Raw genomic sequence first — 21,221 nt, forward strand, 5'->3', positions numbered from 1 at the left:
GGTTTTCTCTGACAGCACATTAGTTTAACCCTCAACAAAGTTTTTCTTCTTTCTTTCTTTCTTTCTTTCTTTCTTTCTTTCTTTCTTTCTTTCTTTTTTTTAAACCAGCCTAACTGACCTACATTTGAAGTCTCAGCACACAAAGCGTTAACTGCGTTAAACCTTCGTCCTGACTTGGTTCGCGAACTGTGGGCGTGCCAAAGCGGCTGTCAGTGCAAAAGTGGGATATTTGTAACTGCACTCGACAGTACAGGGACTCCGAGAGAGGGGGGCTGGTCATGCTTCGTGGTGCATTGGTAGTTTTTTTAAACATCAGTACTGTTTCTCAGTCATGGCTTGGATACTAAACCTCATCAGAGTTCAGTTGCGCAGAGATTTAGCCTCGTGTCGAGGCGTCGCTGGGCAGCCTCTGAGAACCATCAGCTGCACCTCAAGAAAACAAGAGGAGAGGTGAGACAGTTTAGTTTGATTCATTTTTAAGGATTCGTCTCATGCAGCCAGTTTTGGTCAGGGTAACGATCACAAATGAGGCTTTAAAAATGCCATGAAAGTGATCGATTTGTGCAGCAAAACTTAACGTGATATGCAAGCTTCACACAAAACTGTTGGACTTAACACACTTTAGTCTTATCTGACCTTAAAGTCTCAACTTGCTGACCTCAGTACATCATTATCAAGCTACTTTTGTAACTTGTGCATGTTGCATGGCGCTGTAGCTATTTTACCTGCAGTTAAATTTCTTCCTGTCCTGGCAGTGATGCATCTTCAGTTTTGGGAAAGCGGTGGAAGGACACTGCAGAGACTGTCATCATTGGTGGAGGGTGTGTGGGCGTCAGCTTGGCCTATCACCTGGCCAAAGCTGGGATGAAGGATGTGGTTCTGCTTGAGAAGACTGAGCTGACAGCTGGATCTACCTGGCATGCTGTAAGTTTACAAAAGTGCTGAGACCAAAGACCCTACAGGGGTCCGCAGGGTCCTGAATGTGAAGCCAGAGAAAGGCCAGGGTCACACATTTCACTTTCATGTTGGTTGGCGACCATTATTACCTTCATTAACGTTGAAAGGACCACAGCCCAAAGTCAATAAACCACTGCTCCCATTAAACTTGAATTTTACATCAGTTATTGAAAGAAATCTTTACATTTGGCTTCTTTCCTTCAGTTGAATTGTAATCTGACAGTTGGAGTTTTGCATAACAGAGAAGAATAAGCAAATGCTCAAAATTAAGAGACTGGAAAGAGGGTATATTTGGCATTTGTGCTTGGAAAATGAGAAACAATTATTATTTTTTTTTTCAAATTGCCTTTATTTTTATATTCTCTGAATGAGCTTTCTTAGCTTAATACTTAAGAAAAATATAATAAAATGACTCAATTTTGGGTCTTGGGTCAGTGATGTGGTGTAATGATAAGCATAACATGTCTCCAGAATAATTTGAAGGTACTGAGCCTTTAACCTCCTAAGACCTGAACTCTTTCACAGCATGCATTTTTAATTTCTCTTTGATATTTGGGCTGATTGAGGCCCGATGAATGTAAAAACAAAGAATTACCAGATTTTTTTTACCTTATTTTTGTTTTTAAGAAAAATCAGAGCCACATATGAGGATATTTGTTTAAAATTTTGATAGAACAGTAGCAGTATAGTGTCCTCGTAAGAGGATATCAGGCCCATGTAGAGCAAAATTTAGTATTTTGGTCTAAATAACCCAAAATGTGATGTCCACATATGTGGACGCAGGGTCCTAGGAGGTTAATACTGCTAGAAAACTGAAGTCTGGCTCTTCCTTGACAGTGAAAGTGTTTAGATCGAGTACTGGCAAGTGGTTGTCATCCAGTTGTTACTCCCTTTCCAGTGAGAGCAACTGTTAAGTTTTCAAGGTACTTGTGGTCCTGATCCTCTTGCTCCTTACACTCCATGTTATTCATTTACAAAAACGCAACACTCCTATACTATTAATAGACATTTCACATGTCAGAGGGGAAACTTGCTCTTCACTTACTTGCCTCATTGGATGGGCAGGGACCCAGTGGACACTGGGTGAGGAATTAGGGTAGCTGCAGACTTATAATTGCCAACCAATATATGTAATTCGAATCAGAATCTGAATACTTTATTGATCCCTAGGGGAAATTATGTTGGTTACAGTGCTCCAGTACAAACAATAACAAAAATGGACAATACAAGAAGTAAGAAATAGCACAATATATAAAAAGGGTGTAGCTATAGCACTATACTGTGTATTAGGTGGATGAGTTGTACAGGGAGATGGCCACAGGCAGGAATGATTTCCTGTGTCGTTCAGTGGTTCAGTCTCTCACTGAACGTGCGCCTGTGGCTAGCCAGCACGTCATGGAGTGGGTGGGAGAAATTATCCAACACTGACTTTATCCTGGATAACATTCGCTTTTCCATCACCACCCCAAGAGAGTCCAGCTCCATCCCCACAACATTGCTGGCAGAAGTTGTGATTTCTTTTTTTAATGTTTAATGAAGAGCGATATTAGCGGTTCAGATTATGTATATTGCTATAATGCTCCTTAGAGCTCCCACAGCTTTAAGGAATATTTTAGTGTTTTGGCTCATTGATTTTTTTTTTTTTTTTTGCTGCCCCCAAGTGGCCAAAAAGCAGTTCTTGCAGCTTTAAGTTGGAATATGTGAAAGCAGTATCTTGCTGGGTGTATTTTCCAATTATCTTAATGGTGTGTTTGTATTTTAGGCTGGCTTGACAACATACTACCATCCAGGGATCAACCTCAAGAAAATCCATCATGACAGCATAAAATTATATGAGACCCTGGAGGCTGAAACTGGACAGGTGAGGTACTTTCCTTAGCTTTTACAAGCATAACTGTATTTGTATATTTGTATATCTTTTATATTGACTTTCTCTGCAGGCAGTGGGCTTGCACCAGCCTGGCAGCATTCGTATTGCTTCAACGCCGATTCGAGTGGATGAAATGAAGTACCAGATGACCCGCACACACTGGCATGTGACAGAACAGTACCTCATCGGACCAGAAAAAATCCAAGAACTCTTCCCTCTGCTTAATATGGATAAGGTCTGTATGCCTTTGTGGATTAGTCACATTAATGACTTCTGATAGCAAGAAGTCATAAATTCGATTGTTCTCAAACTTGTTCCTGCTCAATCTTTTTATTGTCTTGAAACAGACATTAGAAACTGTGAAGAAGCACAGTGTTTATCTGAACCTTGACAGATGTGGTTTTTTGGTATTCAATTACCCAAAACTTTTAAAGCCAAATACTTGACTTCTTGACAAGAGTTAGAGAAGATAAATATCACTCTAACTGTTCACTAATTATTACCTCTGCTATGGAGGATATGTTTTTTGCACACGTGCTTGCCATGCTTACTGTCTATAAGCGCAACAGCTCGAAAAGTTTTAGATTAATTTTGATAAAACTTTATAGGGGTGGAGAGTAAGTGCCTTAAAATTTTTCTTACATCCACCAAGGTCATTAAGGTCAGCGTAATAACCTGTTGGTCAAGAAATAACCGTTTAACTTAGATGAGTCTTACAAGTGTGCTGTGTATTGTCAACATATAGAAAGTACTGTATAAAGATTTTAAGTATCACGTCACATTTGACCTCTGACCTTTTATAAAAGTCAGTAGATTAATCTGAAAGTCAGAGAGATGCTGTGCAGAGCTATTTAAAACCCTTTTTCCTTACTGCAGTTGTTTGTATTGACAGCATATAGAGAATGATATATGGGCATTCTAAATATCACATTACTTTGGACTTCTGACTTCTTCTTCAACATCAAATATGGTCAAACTTTCATAAAATTATAAATAATAATGATATTATACAATAAGCTCTATATTGTATAAGTAATAATATTCATTCCCTGTTGATTACAAATCAATACCTATTATCCATTACCTTCTCCTGTTTGTGTAATTAAAGTAAACATTGGTCATGGTTTTTAGTGCGCTACAAACCTCTGAAAGCACGTTAAAAAAGATTAAAGAAAACAAAATAAATATAAATAAAATATAATGCTATTCCCTTAAAAGGAAACACTGCCCAGACAGTGAACTGCCTTGGCGGACATTTGCGTTCTTGGAGTGCTTCCTTTTCCATTATGAAACTACAGCAAGGAGATGTTTAACTTAGACTCCGACCAATACTGGATTTTTGCAGGCAATTCCAATACCAGCTTTTAGACAGTAAAAGGTTCTCATAACCCTCTATCAGCTGTTATATTGAAAATACAAGATAAAGTGATGAGCTCATTGTTTAACAGATTTCAAGCAATGTATTTCAAGAACTGGTTAGATACTTGCCATAAACATTCCCCCACTTAAGACCATGCATGCGTCTGCTTAGTTGTAATGCTGCTCTGGTACATACTTTAAAAAGTGCTGAGAGTATTGTAACACTGGAGTGCTAGACTCTCAAATGGCACAAACTATGTGACATTTCTAAATGACTCTCTGCATCTTTTATTTGTAGCATGGTTTTGTAAACAAACTAGTTCCATCTAGTTCAGACATTTCAGATAATCATGTCAGTATAAATGTATCCCTGATCTATATCTGTATATCTATATCTATATTTAATGATTAAATTAGGTTTGTAGACTCTACAATAGAGAGAAAACCCCTACAGTAAGATGAACCCCATGTGAGCAAACACCTGGTGACAGTGGGAAGGAAAAACTCCCTTTTAACAGGAAGCAACCTCTGGCTTGGGGAAGGCCAGCCATCTGTCATGACCGGTTGGGAGTGATCCAAATCAAGAAATATGTAAAAATTATTACTTTATCTGAGCTTTAAACACGAGTAGAAATCTTGCTGAAAAATGGATGAGCTATTAAAGTTTAAAATAAATTTAGAAATGTTTTTATTATTATTTTATTGCTGAAACATGTCATTGTATGTTCCTGGTTTTGTGCTCTTGGCTCTGTCCAAAGTTCACAGTTTAGCATTAGATCCAAAGCTAAACATCTCGACGAGTGTTGTAAAGTTGGGCTTTAAAGTTGACCTGATCCAGCGCTCCTGAAATTTACCAAACACAGTTATGATAAGGGAATAATTAGTTGATCTAATATTAGGTTTTTGGTATGACATCAGCTTAGAAAGGTAAAACCTACAAACCTCTTAAGTTAAATGACCCAAAGAATGAGACATCTGTTGATATGTTGTTGACCTGCGTCTGCTTAAGTGCTTAGAGTCGATAGTTGAGTCGATAGAGTTGATATATTTCACTGTTAGCAATATATCTTCATGGAGCTGCTTGATCAGCTAATTATTAAGTTTATTATTATTATTATTGAATCACCATTTTGAATTTGTTGTGTGAAGGTTTCTGTTTAATCTTAGGTGTTGGCAGGTCTTTACACCCCAGGAGACGGCCACATCGACCCTTACTCTCTGACTATGGCTCTGGCTGCTGGAGCTCGTATGTATGGTGCCCAGATTTATAATAATGCCCCCGTGACGAGCCTCGAGCCAACGTCTGATGGCAAGTGGGACGTGCAGACCTCTCATGGAACAATTCGGGCAAACCGCATTGTCAACACAGCAGGTGAATATTCATAATCTCTATACGCATTTATTCAAAGGATAATAGGAGCGGTGATCCTGATATTTTAGATGGTAAACACTATATCCATGCAGAAAATGTAAGGAAAAGTACAAGGGAATAAGTGCAGTCTGCAACTCACATGTGAATATGTTCAAGTCCAGATTTTTCTTCTTTGTCTCAAGTTTCTTCGTGTGTATGTTGGTAAAAGAAGAATAGTTTTTGTTTTATTTGTTTCTTTTTTTGTGGGAAAAGGATAGATATCGGATTTCAGACCACAGTAAAACACCTTATCTATCTATAGATACTCTGGTAGGAGACCTTTGCCCACCCAGACCACTGGCTGAAAAGTTTAGAAAACAGAGTTTTTGGTCTGAACCGGGTCATACCAGTTCTTGGGGGATTTTGTTGGCCGCTGCTCTTTGCTGCTGTTGCCTGTTTTTCTGGCAGAAGTTCAAGAATGTGCTTCACTCTCTTTCTCCTGTCTGTGCTCCCCTGTGGAGTCATGCATTTCATTAGTCACCCTTTTTTTAATGTAATGCACAAACTTAGAAACAAATGGCAAATGAAATAGCGACTGTAGTCAAACAACCACCGCCAAAATATAAATACAAGAATTTGAAAGATGTGCACAGTTTAAAAATAACAAACTAGAAACAAAACTATGTCTGTTCATGTGTTTTGGAGCACACACAAAGGTGTAAAGAAGCTGAAAATAGCAAATGTTTAGCAGCAGAGCATATTTACTACTTCATTCACATTTTCTTCCTTTCATATTTTCTTTACTCTGGTTGAATCCAGTTATGTTGAGGCCTTGCTGGCATTTCGCCATCACTGTAACAGCCAATCGACTTAGGGCAACAGGTCAGATTTCATCCAATCTTGAAGCAGCAGTACATGTAATCCTCCTCCTCCTGACATGCAGTTCTAAGCCTTTCACTACTGCTGTGCAGCTGCTCCTTCTTGCATGCAGGGACCTTGGGTTTGTGGTTTAGCTTTAACAAAAGGCAAAGTTTTACAAAATAAGTTTAAATTTATTCGATTAATATAATTTTTTGTGGTTCTTGAGTTTCTTCTGCTTCATGGGCAGTCTCACATAGCGGGGCAAAAAACTCCTTTACATTCTCAAACTCTATGCTTCTACAGCAAACATCTCTTTGTTGAAAACATCTCACAGTTGAAAGTGTGATCTGCAGTACAGCCTGTAAGTCCTCTTCCTATCAAAGCATCCTCCTTACCAAAGAGGGCTCAGTTGAAGCCAAAGCTCATGGTTGCCATGTGAACCTAATATACGAGGCGATCGTTTGATTATCTTCAGTGTTTTCTCAATGTTTCTGTCTGTAGTACTAGAGTCTGTTCATCATGTAAAATATGTGTGTACAGGCTGGTTTGGTTCTATTTACTTGGAATTTCATTTGTTGTTTCAGTGATTTTTTTTTGCATGTATTCATCTTCTTCACCATTGCATAACTTTCGATCTGTTATTAATAAAAACTGTTTCTAATACTTCACTAGTTATCATTTTTAGCTCTTACTTAATCGTTAGTCTTAAAAACTATTCATTAGCATTAGATCAGTAACTTGTAGCTCACCCTTTCATTTCCTTATCCATCTTTATTATAGCAGATCACATGATGAAATAGTGTAAATGTATGGCCAGACTAGCAAAGTTAAAACCTTGCTTTAGTTCATTGAGGTCTATGAGCGTTTGTTTTTGCACCACTCACTTAAGGCCCCGCCCACAGCCTTTCAGTCAGGAGTCTTGACTTTGATTGGGCCATTGCAGCAACTTGATTATTTTCTTTTTCGGTCATTCAGTTGCAGATTTTCTTATGTGCTTGGGATCACTGTCTTGTTGTATGACATAAATTTCAATTTTTTTTTTTTTTTTGTACTGTACTGTCATTAATTTTAAAATTTAGCATGCTAACCAAGCCCTGTACAGTCTGAAATGTAGCTTTTGCTGGGGGGGTTCTTTTGCAGTCTATGCGAACATTGTAAATGGGCTGGTTCTTATATCTACTCTGAGCACTCAGAGCACTTCTGTTTAGCTCGCCTTAATCAATCATTCACACAAGCACTTTTTCTGTGCTTTTCTTATGTAAGTACTTTCTATCTAAAATTCATACACACTCATACTGCGATGGATACGTCGGAGAGCACCTTAGTATCTTAACCAAGTATATTTTGCATGCGGACTGGAACAGAGCGGCATCAAACCACCAAACTTCTAATTAGTAAGGGACCTGCTCTACTTCCCGAGCCACAGCCACCCCAAAATGTACAATCTGACTTTGCAGCAATTGTGGCTTTGTGTTGACACAGCCCTGAATCTTCCAGACCAGCAAAATGCCAAAACTATATACAGGTGTTCACACTTTCTAATGATCCATAAATGAAGTGCATTTTTAGCAGCACCTGGCTGCTACCTGCCCTCTGAATTCCTGTGGAAGCAGTAAGTGTGATTTGGCAGTTTTGCATTATGTTATCCTTTACATTTAGCTAAGTATATAAACTACAGTCCATCACTTCTGGATATCTCTTCTGACCATTCAGTGCCTCACATTGTAACATATAAACTGGGTTAACCATTTTTTGTTTTGAATCGTTTAAGTATTACTTCTTGCTAACTTGAATCGCTCTCCCTCCAGTAGCTGATAATAAACTGAGTCTCTTCAAAGTTGTTTTACTCATACCACAGTTGACTAGCAGCACCCACTGAACTAGACATATTCTGAGCATGTGGCAAACAGCTGTTTAGCCTCTGATTTTACAGTAAATTGGTCTGACTATTATAATTCACAGAGAAACAAACTTTACTCCATTAACCAATGTTTACTAGGTAACTCAGTAACTCTTAAAGTGTTGTGTATATGAAGCTCCAACCTGTAACCAACTGTAAATAGAATCTGCAATGTTATTATGCTACAGACTTGCATACGAGTACATAGATTGAATACAAATTCTTGTGAAGAGTTGCTGACAAGAGTATGTTGCAACACTTGGCTAAAGATAGCAGGGATCAACAGGTTTTTCTCTGGCTTCACACTCTGGGCCCCAGCAAAGGCATTAGTACACATCTGTGTTGCTTTCATGTGTCCCATCATATTTGTTTTGTGGCTATTAATTTATAAAACGGGTTATGCTGTACTTCAGGTGTATGCAAATTTATTTTTTTAAGAGAAAGAGTTGGGGAAACTCTAAGTGAACACATTCAAGTAAGCAACTTAACCAAAATGTTGTGATGTTGTAAATTAAGCTTAGTATTCCTTCTACACACTGAAGTGCCCTCTATGTGAAAAAACTGCTCTGGTGAATAATGTAGAGCTTTGAACCCTGAGGGTAACTTCTGATTCATGTCTGGTGTCATCTCATAACATGTGATTTTTATAGTTGTGACTTGTATTTTCTTTTTTCTTATTTGCTTCTAATGCTGTAATGCTTATACATTAGATTAGCGATAGGGCTCTTAAACTAGTTCCTCGTGGTTTATATTGAATCTATTTAATCTGTGCTGTCCTATTTATTCTTGCCTTCATTTTCGGGTCTTATGTGTGTCTGTCTTGCATATATCTATGTATACACCTGTGTGTTTGCCCCTGTGATGTGACATTTTTATGAAATCTAATCCCTTAACCCTCCTTGCAAGTGATGAAATACTCCAGCAGTCAGTGTTATTAGAAATCCAGCTTGCACCAGTACTAGCACACCTTGCCAGTATTGGATTGGAGCACCTGCTGGTGGCATATTTTCAAAAACTGACCTCAGAGGTCAGTACTCACATTATAGCATCACATACAGTGGGGCAAAAAAGTATTTAGTCAGCCACCGATTGTGCAAGTTCCCCCACTTAAAATGATGACAGAGGTCAGTAATTTGCACCAGAGGTACACTTCAACTGTGAGAGACAGAATGTGAAAAAAAAATCAATGAATTCACATGGTAGGATTTGTAAAGAATTTATTCGTAAACTAGGGTGGAAAATAAGTATTTGGTCACCTCAAACAAGGAAAATCTCTGGCTCTCACAGACCTGTAACGTCTCCTGTAAGAAGCTTTTCTGTCCCCCACTCGTTACCTGTATGAATGGCACCTGTTTGAACTCATCATCTGTATAAAAGACACCTGTCCACAGCCTCAAACAGTCAGACTCCAAACTCCGCCATGGCCAAGACCAAAGAGCTTTCGAAGGACACCAGGAAAAGTATTGTAGACCTGCACCAGACTGGGAAGAGTGAATCTACAATAGGCAAGCAGCTTGGTGTGAAAAAATCAACTGTGGGAGCAATCATCAGAAAATGGAAGACATACAAGACCACTGATAATCTCCCTCGATCTGGGGCTCCACGCAAGATCTCATCCCGTGGGGTCAAAATGATTATGAGAACGGTGAGCAAAGATCCCAGAACCACACGGGGGGACCTGGTGAATGACCTGCAGAGAGCTGGGACCAAAGTAACAAAGGTCACCATCAGTAACACACTACAACGGCAGGGAATCAAATCCCGCACTGCCAGACGTGTTCCGCTGCTGAAGCCAGTGCATGTCCAGGCCCGTCTGAAGTTTGCCAGAGAGCACATGGATGATACAGCAGAGGATTGGGAGAATGTCATGTGGTCAGATGAAACCAAAGTAGAACTTTTTGGTATAAACTCAACTCGTCGTGTTCGGAGGAAGAAGAATACTGAGTTGCATCCCAAGAACACCATACCTACTGTGAAGCATGGGGGTGGAAACATCATGCTATGGGGCTGTTTTTCTGCCAAGGGGACAGGACGACTGATCCGTGTTAAGGACAGAATGAATGGGGCCATGTATCGTGAGATTTTGAGCCAAAACCTCCTTCCATCAGTGAGAACTTTGAAGATGAAACGAGGCTGGGTCTTCCAACATGACAATGATCCAAAACACACCGCCCGGGCAACAAAGGAGTGGCTCCGTAAGAAGCATTTGAAAGTCCTGGAGTGGCCTAGCCAGTCTCCAGACCTCAACCCCATAGAAAATCTGTGGCGGGAGTTGAAAGTAGTTGGTGTAGATTTGTCAGCTGCACATCCTTTATATGAATTTCCCATTCTACCACATCCCAATGTTCTACTAGATTGAGATGTGGTGACTGTGGAGTACAATGAAATCATTGTCATGTTCAAGAAACCAGTTAGAGATGGACTTTCAACCTTGTGACCTGGTGTGTTATCCTGCTGAAAGCAGCCATCAGAAGATGGGTACAAATGTGATCATGACGGGATAGACGTGATCAGCGGCAATACTCAGGTAGACTGCCATTAAAACAATGCTTATTTGGTGTCAAAGTGCCAAATGTGTGCCAAGGAAATATTCCAGGAACCATTACACCACCGCTAGCATCAACCATTGTTTGATATAAAGCAGGATACATCCTTGTTTTCATGTTGTTTATGCAAAATTTGGATCTTACCCTCCAAATGTTGCAGCACTTCTATTGTCCAGTTTTGATTGTAGTTTCCTGGTCTTGGCTGACAGGAGTGGCAGCCAGACTCCCCCTGGTGCTGTAGCTCATGTGCTTCAAGTTTAGACACAATGAGCATTCAGGAATGCTCTTCTGCATATCTTGGTTGTAACAAATCGTTATTTGACTTGCTGTTACCTTCTTATCAGCTTGAAGCACTCTGGCCATTTTTCTTTCATCTTTCGCATGAACATTTTCACCCAAAGAACTGTTGCTCACTAGATATTCTTTTTCTGGATTATTGTCTGTAAACCCTAAAGATGGTTGTGTTGGAAAATCCCAGATAAGATACTCAGACCAGCCCATCTGGCAGTAACAACCATGCCCCATTCAAAGTCACTTAAATCACATTTCTTCCACAATCTGATCATGCCATGATAATGATAATAAATTGCTGTTTCAATTTAAAAACACAGAGACAACAGACCTTTTAAACATTCTGTAATCTGTTTGGTAGTTTTATAAAGAATCGAACAATAAAAGAAAAACATCCTTTAAAAAATGTTTCTTTAAATAGGAAGCCCAGTTTCATGCTGTGAGTAAAATGATTGTTACCACTCTGCTTCTGTAAATTTTTATGAGAAGCTACATTTTGGAAATGGCTGTTGTTTGCTAGCATCATGATTCCCCTTTATGCAAAGATAAGCTAGAAATCTTGAGTCTTCACCTTTAACTGACTGACATTTATGTTTTCATGAGACGACAATTCTGAACAAATATTTGTCAAAGATGCATTTAGAGATTGAGAGCGAGCCAACTCTATCTGTTGGCTGACTTCACCTCTTCAGCTGAACTGACTGCATCTAATTTGTTTTCAGGTTTCTGGGCCCGGGAGGTTGGCAAGATGATTGGGTTTGAACACCCTACTATTCCAGTGCATCACCAGTACATTGTGACAGCAACGATACCGGAGGTGAAGGCTCTGAAGGAGGAGCTGGCGGTCATCAGGGACCTGGAGGGGTCTTATTACCTGCGTCAGGAAAGAGATGGCCTGCTGTTTGGCCCCTATGAGAAGATGGAAAAGATGGTTTTACAGGACTCCTGGGTGAGAGATGGAGTACCACCAGGTCTGTCTGCCACATCAGATTTTCCAATCTAAATATTTCTACAAAGTTTTCATCTTCCTGTGCATGACTGTTTCTATCTGCCTGCAGGTTTTGGAAAGGAGCTGTTTGAGTCTGACTTGGACAGGATAATGGAGCATGTGGAAAAGGCCATGGAGATGGTCCCTGTACTAAAGAAAGCTGACATCATTAACATTGTTTCTGGACCAATCACATACACTCCTGACCTCCTGCCTATGGTTGGACCACACTGTGGAGTTCGCAACTACTGGACAGCGATTGGCTTTGGGTGTGTGTTTAGTCAGGTGTTGCTGAACCGTATCTATCTAAAATACTGCTAAGAGGTGAAAGACAGAAAAAATAGCTGATGTAGTATGAGTCATTGATTTGGCTAGCATTACAACATGCAGTTGGAGTTGCATCCCAACTATATGTAACTTACAAATGTGATGTGCATATTTTTAGATGCAGTGTGACTTAAACCTCTAGAAGACTTTGATTTTCTTTGAAAAGCTTTATTTTTTTTCTTAAAATCCATCAAAGCCAATCGATAGTACCTAAAGCTCTGATTTAATATTTGTTTAGGTATGGTATTATTCATGCTGGTGGCATAGGCAAGTTCCTGAGTGAATGGATCACGAACGGAGAACCTCCATACGACCTGATCGAATGTGACCCCAATCGCTATGGCAAGTGGACTGATGTACCCTTCATATGTGCCAAAGCTCGAGAATCCTATGGCTTCAACAATGTGGGTAAGAAGAACATGGGACAGCTGCACAGCATTTGTGGAACAGAGCCTTCTATTATATTGTTACTAAAATCCTGCTGTGTCCTCCTCATGCTGTTGGTCACTGCAGTTGGTTACCCCAAGGAGGAGCGTTTTGCTGGCCGACCAACCTGCCGAACTAGCGGTGTTTATGAGCTGCTGAAAGACAAAGGATCTATGGGCTTTCATGCTGGCTGGGAGCAACCTCACTGGTTCTACAAACCTGGAGATGACATTGGATACAAGTAAGGTTTCTCTGTAAATTTCTAACAGTGTCTTTTTGATATGGAAAATCTGAATGCTAATTTTTTTCCACTTGAATCCACTGTGCATTACAACACCACATCCACCACCCTTCAAGCTCTTTCAGGTAGTACAGGTACAAGTTCGCCCGAGATCATCTAACAGGCTTTCTGACGATATTAGCACAAGAGGACCATTTAAATTCCCCACTGAAACTAAACAGCTGCTACTGTTCAAGAACACATGCAGCAGATGCACAAGTCTCTTTTACAAACCCACATGTCGATGAGCCTTTGGGTTGTCCAAACCTCAAACATATCCAGTTGGCCTTCTTGGCAGTTGCATATTTGGCTCTTTCTGGGACATAGTTATTTTAGTTTGTATGGAAGCTAAAAGCTGCGGTTATAATCTTGCAAAACCTTTATTGTGTCTTGCAATGCAACTTTCCGCTAGCCAGTTTTGCACAATAAAATGTATATTTTTAGCCAGACCGAATATCTCAAATAGTTGGACACACATTTTTTATTTTTTTTTAGGCACTCTGGGTAATCTCATGATATCTCATGTAGAGCCTGACCGATCAGCCAGTTGATCCGAGCAGTCAGATCAGCTATAACATGGGAGTCTTTTAAAACATTATCTCTTTATCTGAATTGAGTGTAAATGAGTACTGGATAACTACACATGAGAAATGTTATGGAAAAAATATCAGCCTGTATATTGGAATACTCCGTTAAAAGACAGAATATTGGTGGTGGTATGAGTTTGTTTTGCTCAGGCTTTGTTCTCTAGTGTCAGCATGAGGTTATCATCAGCTGTGGGGGGTGGGGTTCTGCTTTGGACAACTTCTCTGATTTCATCCATGCTTCCATCCATCCATTTTCTTTAACACTTATCCAGTGGAGTGTAGTAGGGAGGTCAAAGATGTCACATGTCAAGAACATCTCACCTTTCCCTACTTGCTGAGCTTTCCTGCTGATATATTCATTTCTAATGCTGTCGATCATGGTCCCTCCCAATGAAAATCTGAGCACCTTCAACTCCACCTGTGTCCACCTGTGTGCCCCTGTCCTCCGCTCTTATATTTCACCCTCCTCTTCTTGAAACATATTCACCGCAGCTATTTCCATCCTTTTTGCAAAATCCACCACCATCCATATTCAACCACTACCCTTCCACATTTCTTTCCTGACGCCATACCTACCCAGGACCTCATGCTCTCTGTTCCTGGCACCTACATGTCCAGTGAATCTCTTGTCAGTCTCTCCTCCGTGGGAACACTCTACCACTAAATCCAACTTACTCCAGAATTCCTCTTTCTCTTCCAACTATCCAACCTTTGGGGCATAAACACATTCAACAATTACCCCTTTGATTTCTAGTTTCAAACGCATGATCCTGTCTTGCACTCTCTTCACCTTTACAACCCTATTCACATAATCTTCCTTCAAAATTACCTCCAATGCTTCTGGCCTTGCTTCCCTTCCCCATAGTCCTCAGTCTTCACTTTCTCCATCATATCAGTCAGCTCTCTCTTTACCAGTCATAGTCCCTCCATTTAAAGTACTTATTCTCTCTGCCACACTCCTTCTCTTTCGCTGCCTCCAAACATGCCTTCCCTGTTTCCTTCTCTTTTATCTTCAGTCAACAGTAGCGCAGTTTTCACCAGCACCCTGTTGGCCAACAGCACTGCATGTGATTGTTGTTAAACTGGGCCTCAATCCATCTACTATGGTTTGGTCTGCCAATGATTTACCATTGGATGCCCTTCTTGATGCATTTATCCAGTCTTGGGGCCAGCAATGTGTTGGCTTGTATCAATTCTAACTAGAACTGCTTAAAAAGATTGTTGAATTTGCTCCAACATAAGCTTTGAACATTTTTCATGCAATAGCAATGGATAGTGTTGCTTTTTTTGATGTTACAGAATGCAGTGCCTGCACAGATGTTTGTATGTCTGCAAAACTTTAAAACTTTTATCAGTGTTTTTTTTTTTTTCTCTAGTCTTGTTTATATTTCATTCCCATTGGAACAATATTCACTCAGTGCACTGCCCTTTTACAGTGAAACGAAAAGTAATAAAATAAGCAAATCACTAGTAAGTAAAATACATAGTTAACTGATTTTGTGTTGTGCTCAGACCCAGCTTCCAACGCACCAACTGGTTTGGACCAGTTGGAAGAGAGTGCAAGCTGGTGATGGAGAAGGTTGGAGTAATAGACCTGACACCTTTTGGCAAGTTCATAGTAAAGGGGAAGGACTCGCACAAGCTTTTGGATCGCCTCTTTGCCAACACCATGCCCAAGGTAGAAGACCTAATGTAAACTGTTCAGCTCATAAAGTGATGATTGTGTTGGTCACATATCCAGTGCACTGTACTGCTGCACAAACGGTCCTGACCACACAGTTTTCTCAAACTCCATAACCTGTTTTCAGGTGGGCATGACCAACATCAGCCACATGCTGACACCCTCTGGGAAAGTATACGCTGAGGTTACCATCACCCAGCTGGCACCAGGAAGGTTTCTGCTCGTCACAGGTTCCGGTTCGGAGCTGCACGACCTCAGGTGAAATGGATCAAACCCTTTAAACTTTAAACTCTCTGTCAAATTCAGCCGTAGATAATTTAGCAGCAATAATTGTCCTGAATAGTTTCTTTAAATAAAAAATAGAAATTTAATTAAAAAGAATATTTTAAAACATTATCTCTTCATGCAGTTTCAGTGAACCTGGGCTCAATAGATTTTCCAGACTGGGTTCCTTATTACAGTCTTACTCAGAGAAATAAGGAGTTTTGTTGCATAGCACAGAAAAACACAGAGCTCTGTCTTAAGGCTGATACTTCAGATTTTCTCCAAGTTTGTGTTTTCCTTTCAGTTTGCTTTGGGTCAAAATACACCAATACCCATGAATCTCAGTTACTGAAGTGAGTTGCCAAGATGTGATTTAATATTGAAAATGAGTAAACTAATTAGCTCATCAAAAAAAATAACTCTGAAACTCTTTAAATGAAGTACTGCATCATACTAAGAGTAGCAGAACTGAATCAGTGCCGCATGTCTAAAACTCCACGCACATATTGATTTAGACTACATTTCAATATTTCAGTACCTGCACAGTGCTCATACTGTTAGCAGTTAAGCAAACACTGTTTTGCTCTCTGTCCTGCGCCCAGTTCAAGCTGTGCTGGCTTGCTGTCAGTTTTGTACTGCAGAAACTTAAAACCTATCTGCAGCTGTTAACACAACGCCCCTCGAGCTCCTCCAATCACGAGGCAGAATCGTAAACCATTTATTTTCATTCCTTCACTGTAATCAACTCTCTACCACAGTTTCAAAAAAGGAAGTTTTTTTTATGCCATGTAGCGACATCTAGTGGTAATTCACATATTTGCAAAGCCCATAAAATTTGTCTAGTCTATAAATGTATTAACGGCTCTTTGCCTTGTGGATTTGCACTTGCCACAGGTGGATAGAAACTGAAGTTGCACAAGGTGGATATGACGTTGACATTACAAATGTGACAGAAGACATAGGTGTGCTGGGCATTGCCGGACCAAACTCTCGCAAAGTTCTCCAGAAACTGACAAATGAGGATATGAGTGAAGCTGGATTTAAGTTTCTCCACTGCAAGTCCATCCAGCTTGCCGGCAAGCCTGTCCGTGCCATCAGGATCTCCTACACCGGTAGTGCAAGGCAGTTCATTTATTGCGTCTTGCAATGCAACTCTCCCTAGCTAGCTTTGCACAATAATATATATTTTTAGCCATGCCTAACAGCAGTGTTGGCCAGTGCTTCCTCCATACTGGTCCAGACCGAATATTTCAAATAGTGAAAAGAGTGAAATTTTCTACAGGCACTCTAGGTGAACCCCTGACATCTCATCTTTTGTGTCTAAACACAAAAGAAAAGAAATTCAAAAACATCAGTTTAGTGAATATAAAAAAATACGGAGGCTCATTTATCCCAAGAAACGAAAACTCCACGTGGATTTCGAGATACTTAGAATTATGAGATACCGAGTGAACATTTTTCACTTACTTTGACAAAAATGCAAGATTCTAATAAAGTAATGACATACTAAGTCAAATAATAAGTCATTATTATCTAGGGGAAAAAGAACAATGTCAAGTATTAAATATAAAATCAATATTATGAATTACTCAGACAAACTTATACCAAAACAAAAATTCTGACTTAATAACTCAAACTTTAGCCTAATTTATAAAATAAAATGCAAACTATGACTTATTACGAACAAAGTTTAGACATCAATTAAATATTATGACTTGCTAATGCAAAATTCTGAAATATTCATTAAGAGATTTTAGATGCAAACTCAATACGGGGACTTGTTATTTTTATAATTATTATCATTATTATTATTATTCGTAGTAGTAGTAGTAAAATTATGATAAGTCAAAATGATGGTTATTGGGTTAAAAGTAGAATTATGAGTTACTGAGATGTTTTATTTAAGAAAAATGTGAGCTGTTAAATAAAATTTTGAATTTACTCATTCAAACTAAAATCTTTCTTCAACTATTTCAACTACTTTAATTTTCATTTCATTAATTTTCCTTTTATTTTTATAAAACATGTACACTCCATGGTCTCAGTTCACGGTTTATGGATATTTTCTTTTATTTTTATGAATCTTTTACAGTGTGCATAGTCTCATAGTTTAGAGTTTATGACTGCTCCCATTCTTTTGTCTTTTCCTTTCAGTCGCATAGTTTTCAGTGCTGAGTATCGACATGCTCTTAAGTGTAAGTGTTTTGTGTCTAGGTGAGCTTGGCTGGGAGCTGTACACTGACCAGAAGGACTTGGCAGCTGTGTACCTGGCCATGATGGAAGCAGGAAAAGACGAGGGCATTGACAATTTCGGCACCTATGCCATGGCCTCGCTCCGACTGGAGAAGGGCTTTAGAGGGTGGGGAGCTGAGGTACATACATATATACATGAAGAAGAAAAAAAAAACTCCTTGTTTAAATGTGAAGCAGCATATTACGCAGTAACAGGGAGACAGAGGAAATGAAAACGTCACCTCTTGATAGCTGCGTCTTCCACAAAATCAGCTTCAGCAGGAAACTTTGAGTGTCATATTGTAACTTTTTATAACAATTTTGAATAAGTTTCTTGAAAGTATTCAACTGGTATAAAATATGCCTCGCAAAAAAGCAAGTCCTTGCAGCCATTCGGCCTCCTGTAATTCTCCTGTGAATCAAAGAGGCTTCGGTGTGGTAAGGCAGGCCACGCATGATGCTTTCTTCAGTATGAAGGCTGTCAAACTGTCGGGAATTCAAATCTTTGGCTGGGATGAAAATTACAGTTCACAAAACCTCACTCATGAATTCATCCACTTTTAAGGACAACACGGCGACACAAACAAACTACTTGTTGTGACAAAATTCAAGAGAAAAATACAGGCTGCAAATGGAGGGATGCATTTTTTGGACTTTTCATAATGTTTTGGACGACAGCTGTCCTTTTTTGAAGTCAGGAGGGTGCTGCATCACCAGCCAGGCTGATTCAAAAAACACAAATCTTGTGGTTTTTCTCCATGATCTGTCTCATAGTGGTCCTTTAATATTATATTCCATCAGCGATGAAAACACCAAACGCACAGCTTCCCTTTTAGCCCAGTGAAAAACTATGATCTATGGTCCATTTTTTTCTCGCCAAACCCCAAACTGTGTCAATTTCTTCCTTTTATGATAAAGATATTTTCAAAAGAGGCCTCAAATAAACAGCAGCGTATGCTTCACAGTCTAACTTGTAGTGTTTATATTAGAATATCAGCCTTTGGCCTTGATACTGTCATTAGGAGAGTGTGACACCCAGTGGACCAATCGTGAATAGCATTGCATTGGAAGGGTTAGGGTTTTCACACTTTGCAAAGCCATCATGAGGGCTGGATTTCACTGTTCACTGGGGCCTTGGGTCATAAGATTGAAACCCCTGGATTAGAGGAACATCTGCAAAACAATGGAGATGAAAGAAAGACGTCTTTGTGTGACTTTGGAAAAGAATCTGAATCTTACAGAGTTGAATTTTTGAGAGAGAAGATGTTTCTTCTCTTATCTTTTTCACCTAGTCTGTATATGGTATACACTCCAAACACCTTTTATTAGACCCGCCTTAATAAAGTGAAGTTGCATTTCACTGTTTTTAATTTACAACAAATGACACAATTATATTGGTGAAAATATTACTTTATAAAGTACAGCTTATGATTTATTTATTTTTTTAAATCATTGATCTTTACAGATGAACTGTGACACTAACCCTCTGGAGGCAGGACTAGATTATTTTATTAAACTAAACAAGGTAACGTTGTTTCCTGCATGCATTCATATTCCAGTTTCAGTCATGCATTTCCTCTTTAACTGTTTGTGTCTGTGGTCCTGCAGCCTGCTGACTTCATCGGCAAAGCAGCTCTCCAGGAGATCAAAGCCAAGGGCCTGAACAGGAAGCTGTCCTACATTGCTGTGAACACAGATGATATCGACCCCGAAGGCAACGAGACTGTCTGGTACAATGGCAAGGTTAGCGACAACAGAAGATCAAAACTCAATTTCCAATTTAGTTTAGAGATTTTGTGATCATTCACATGACGCTGATGTCCCTTGACCTTCTCTTCAGGTGGTTGGCAACACAACCTCTGGTGCCTACAGCTACAGCAGCCAGCAGAGCCTGGCATTCGCTTATCTACCTCTGGACTTAAGCACTTTGGGCCAGAAGGTGGAGGTGGAACTGCTTGGGAAGAAGTACCCCGCCAACATCATCCAAGAGCCCTTAATCCACACTGAGCCCACGCGGACCCGGCTGCAGAAGAAAGCTCAGAGCAAAGCATAAACACAGGCCGTCCTCTCATCAGTTTCCCACCAGTGAATGAAGAACAATCTTACTGTGAACAAGAGTCAGGGTGGTTCACATCCTGAGTTGCTTGTGTTCACGTCTGTGGCCAGTTCAGGTCAACTTTATTCTGTTTTCTTACAAGGAACAAGTCTGAAACAGGCGTGCGAAAGCTCAGCACAGTCTTATAAACTGGGGTGTTCCTGCACCACAGTGTCTTGCATTGTTGACAGAGTAATTTCATTTTTGTAATTTCATGAATGGTTGTCAAATGTTTACGCATCAACTGTTGTCTCTCTTATGAAGAAAAACTCATTTTCAGATTGAATGGTGCCCAAATAAGTCTTGACTTTTGTGCTTAAAAAAAGATCAGTGTTTGCAAAGCTGTACAAAGATTTAACCAAATGTGTTTTCTGTAAGTATAATTAAATGGATGTACATTGATAATTAAAGCACTCACTGTGTTCCCACTCCTTCCCTCTAACATTTAGTAGTTTACACAGTCAGCCGCGTATACTAACATTGCTTTACTGCATACTTTTAAGTATATAAAAATAAAAGTGCATCATAGTGAAGCATGTAAAATAAAATCATGATAAGTAATAATAGATTTTTAAATAGTAGCTCCATAGCAAAGTGGTTTACGCATCTGAACAACAAGTGAAAGACCCCGGGTTTGATCTGAGGAAAAGACACTGATACCTTCTGGGTTGGGTCGGGAGAGGCATCCAGTGTAAAAACTGCCAACTCGAACATGTTGTGGTGACCCCTTGTGACTGATGAGCACCAAAAAGTAGCTTCTAATAGATAATTATAGTCCTATACCTGATATAAACTAATGCCAAATAATGGTTGATTTACTGCTAGTTAATAAACACAATGCAAATGCAGTACAAATTTTAAACTCAGCAGGAATTGAAAAAACAAAACAAAAAATGGGAATGTAGTTCTACAATCAAATAATCAACATTTAATATATTTCTACAGTGAAGTGGAACAGAGAAAATATATGAAATATATTTAGAAACCACTTAAAACACACAATTATTCTCAAGTCACAATTATCAGACAGGAACAACTAATATATACAAATAAATGACCATCCGTTCTCTTCTGCTTTTCCTTTTTCAGGGGGTCGCCAGTCTGTCGCAGGGCTAACACGTAGGAACAGACAACCATTCTCACTCACATTCACACCTGTGGGAAATTTAGAGTTACTAATTAACCTGACCCACTAACTGTGTTTCT

The 21,221-nt window shown here is 39.5% G+C and overlaps 1 protein-coding gene across 2 annotated transcripts; it reads left to right on the plus strand.

The window, feature by feature from the left end:
• The first annotated feature begins 211 nt into the window (after positions 1–211).
• dmgdh (dimethylglycine dehydrogenase) lies at positions 212–20,443 on the plus strand. Of its 2 annotated transcripts, XM_085280228.1 has the most exons (16): positions 214–450; positions 756–924; positions 2,720–2,818; positions 2,898–3,062; positions 5,354–5,558; positions 11,858–12,106; positions 12,194–12,392; positions 12,689–12,858; positions 12,964–13,117; positions 15,256–15,421; positions 15,552–15,682; positions 16,583–16,800; positions 17,903–18,060; positions 19,386–19,445; positions 19,529–19,663; positions 19,761–20,443. In XM_085280228.1, the coding sequence occupies exons 1-16, from the start codon at positions 332–334 to the stop codon at positions 19,971–19,973; spliced, it is 2,610 nt and encodes an 869-aa protein (XP_085136354.1). In that variant the 5' UTR covers positions 214–331; the 3' UTR covers positions 19,974–20,443. The 2 variants fall into 2 exon arrangements, with proteins under 2 accessions (XP_085136355.1, XP_085136354.1); XM_085280229.1 differs by lacking the exon at positions 19,386–19,445 and having other exon boundaries at positions 212–450.
• The last annotated feature ends 778 nt before the right edge of the window (positions 20,444–21,221 follow it).

The sequence above is a fragment of the Mchenga conophoros genome, linkage group LG7, assembly GCF_057382185.1.
Source record: "Mchenga conophoros isolate Kocher_MC1m ecotype Shallow Benthic linkage group LG7, M_conophoros_male_GT1.1, whole genome shotgun sequence".
NCBI classification, from domain to species: Eukaryota; Metazoa; Chordata; class Actinopteri; order Cichliformes; family Cichlidae; genus Mchenga; species Mchenga conophoros.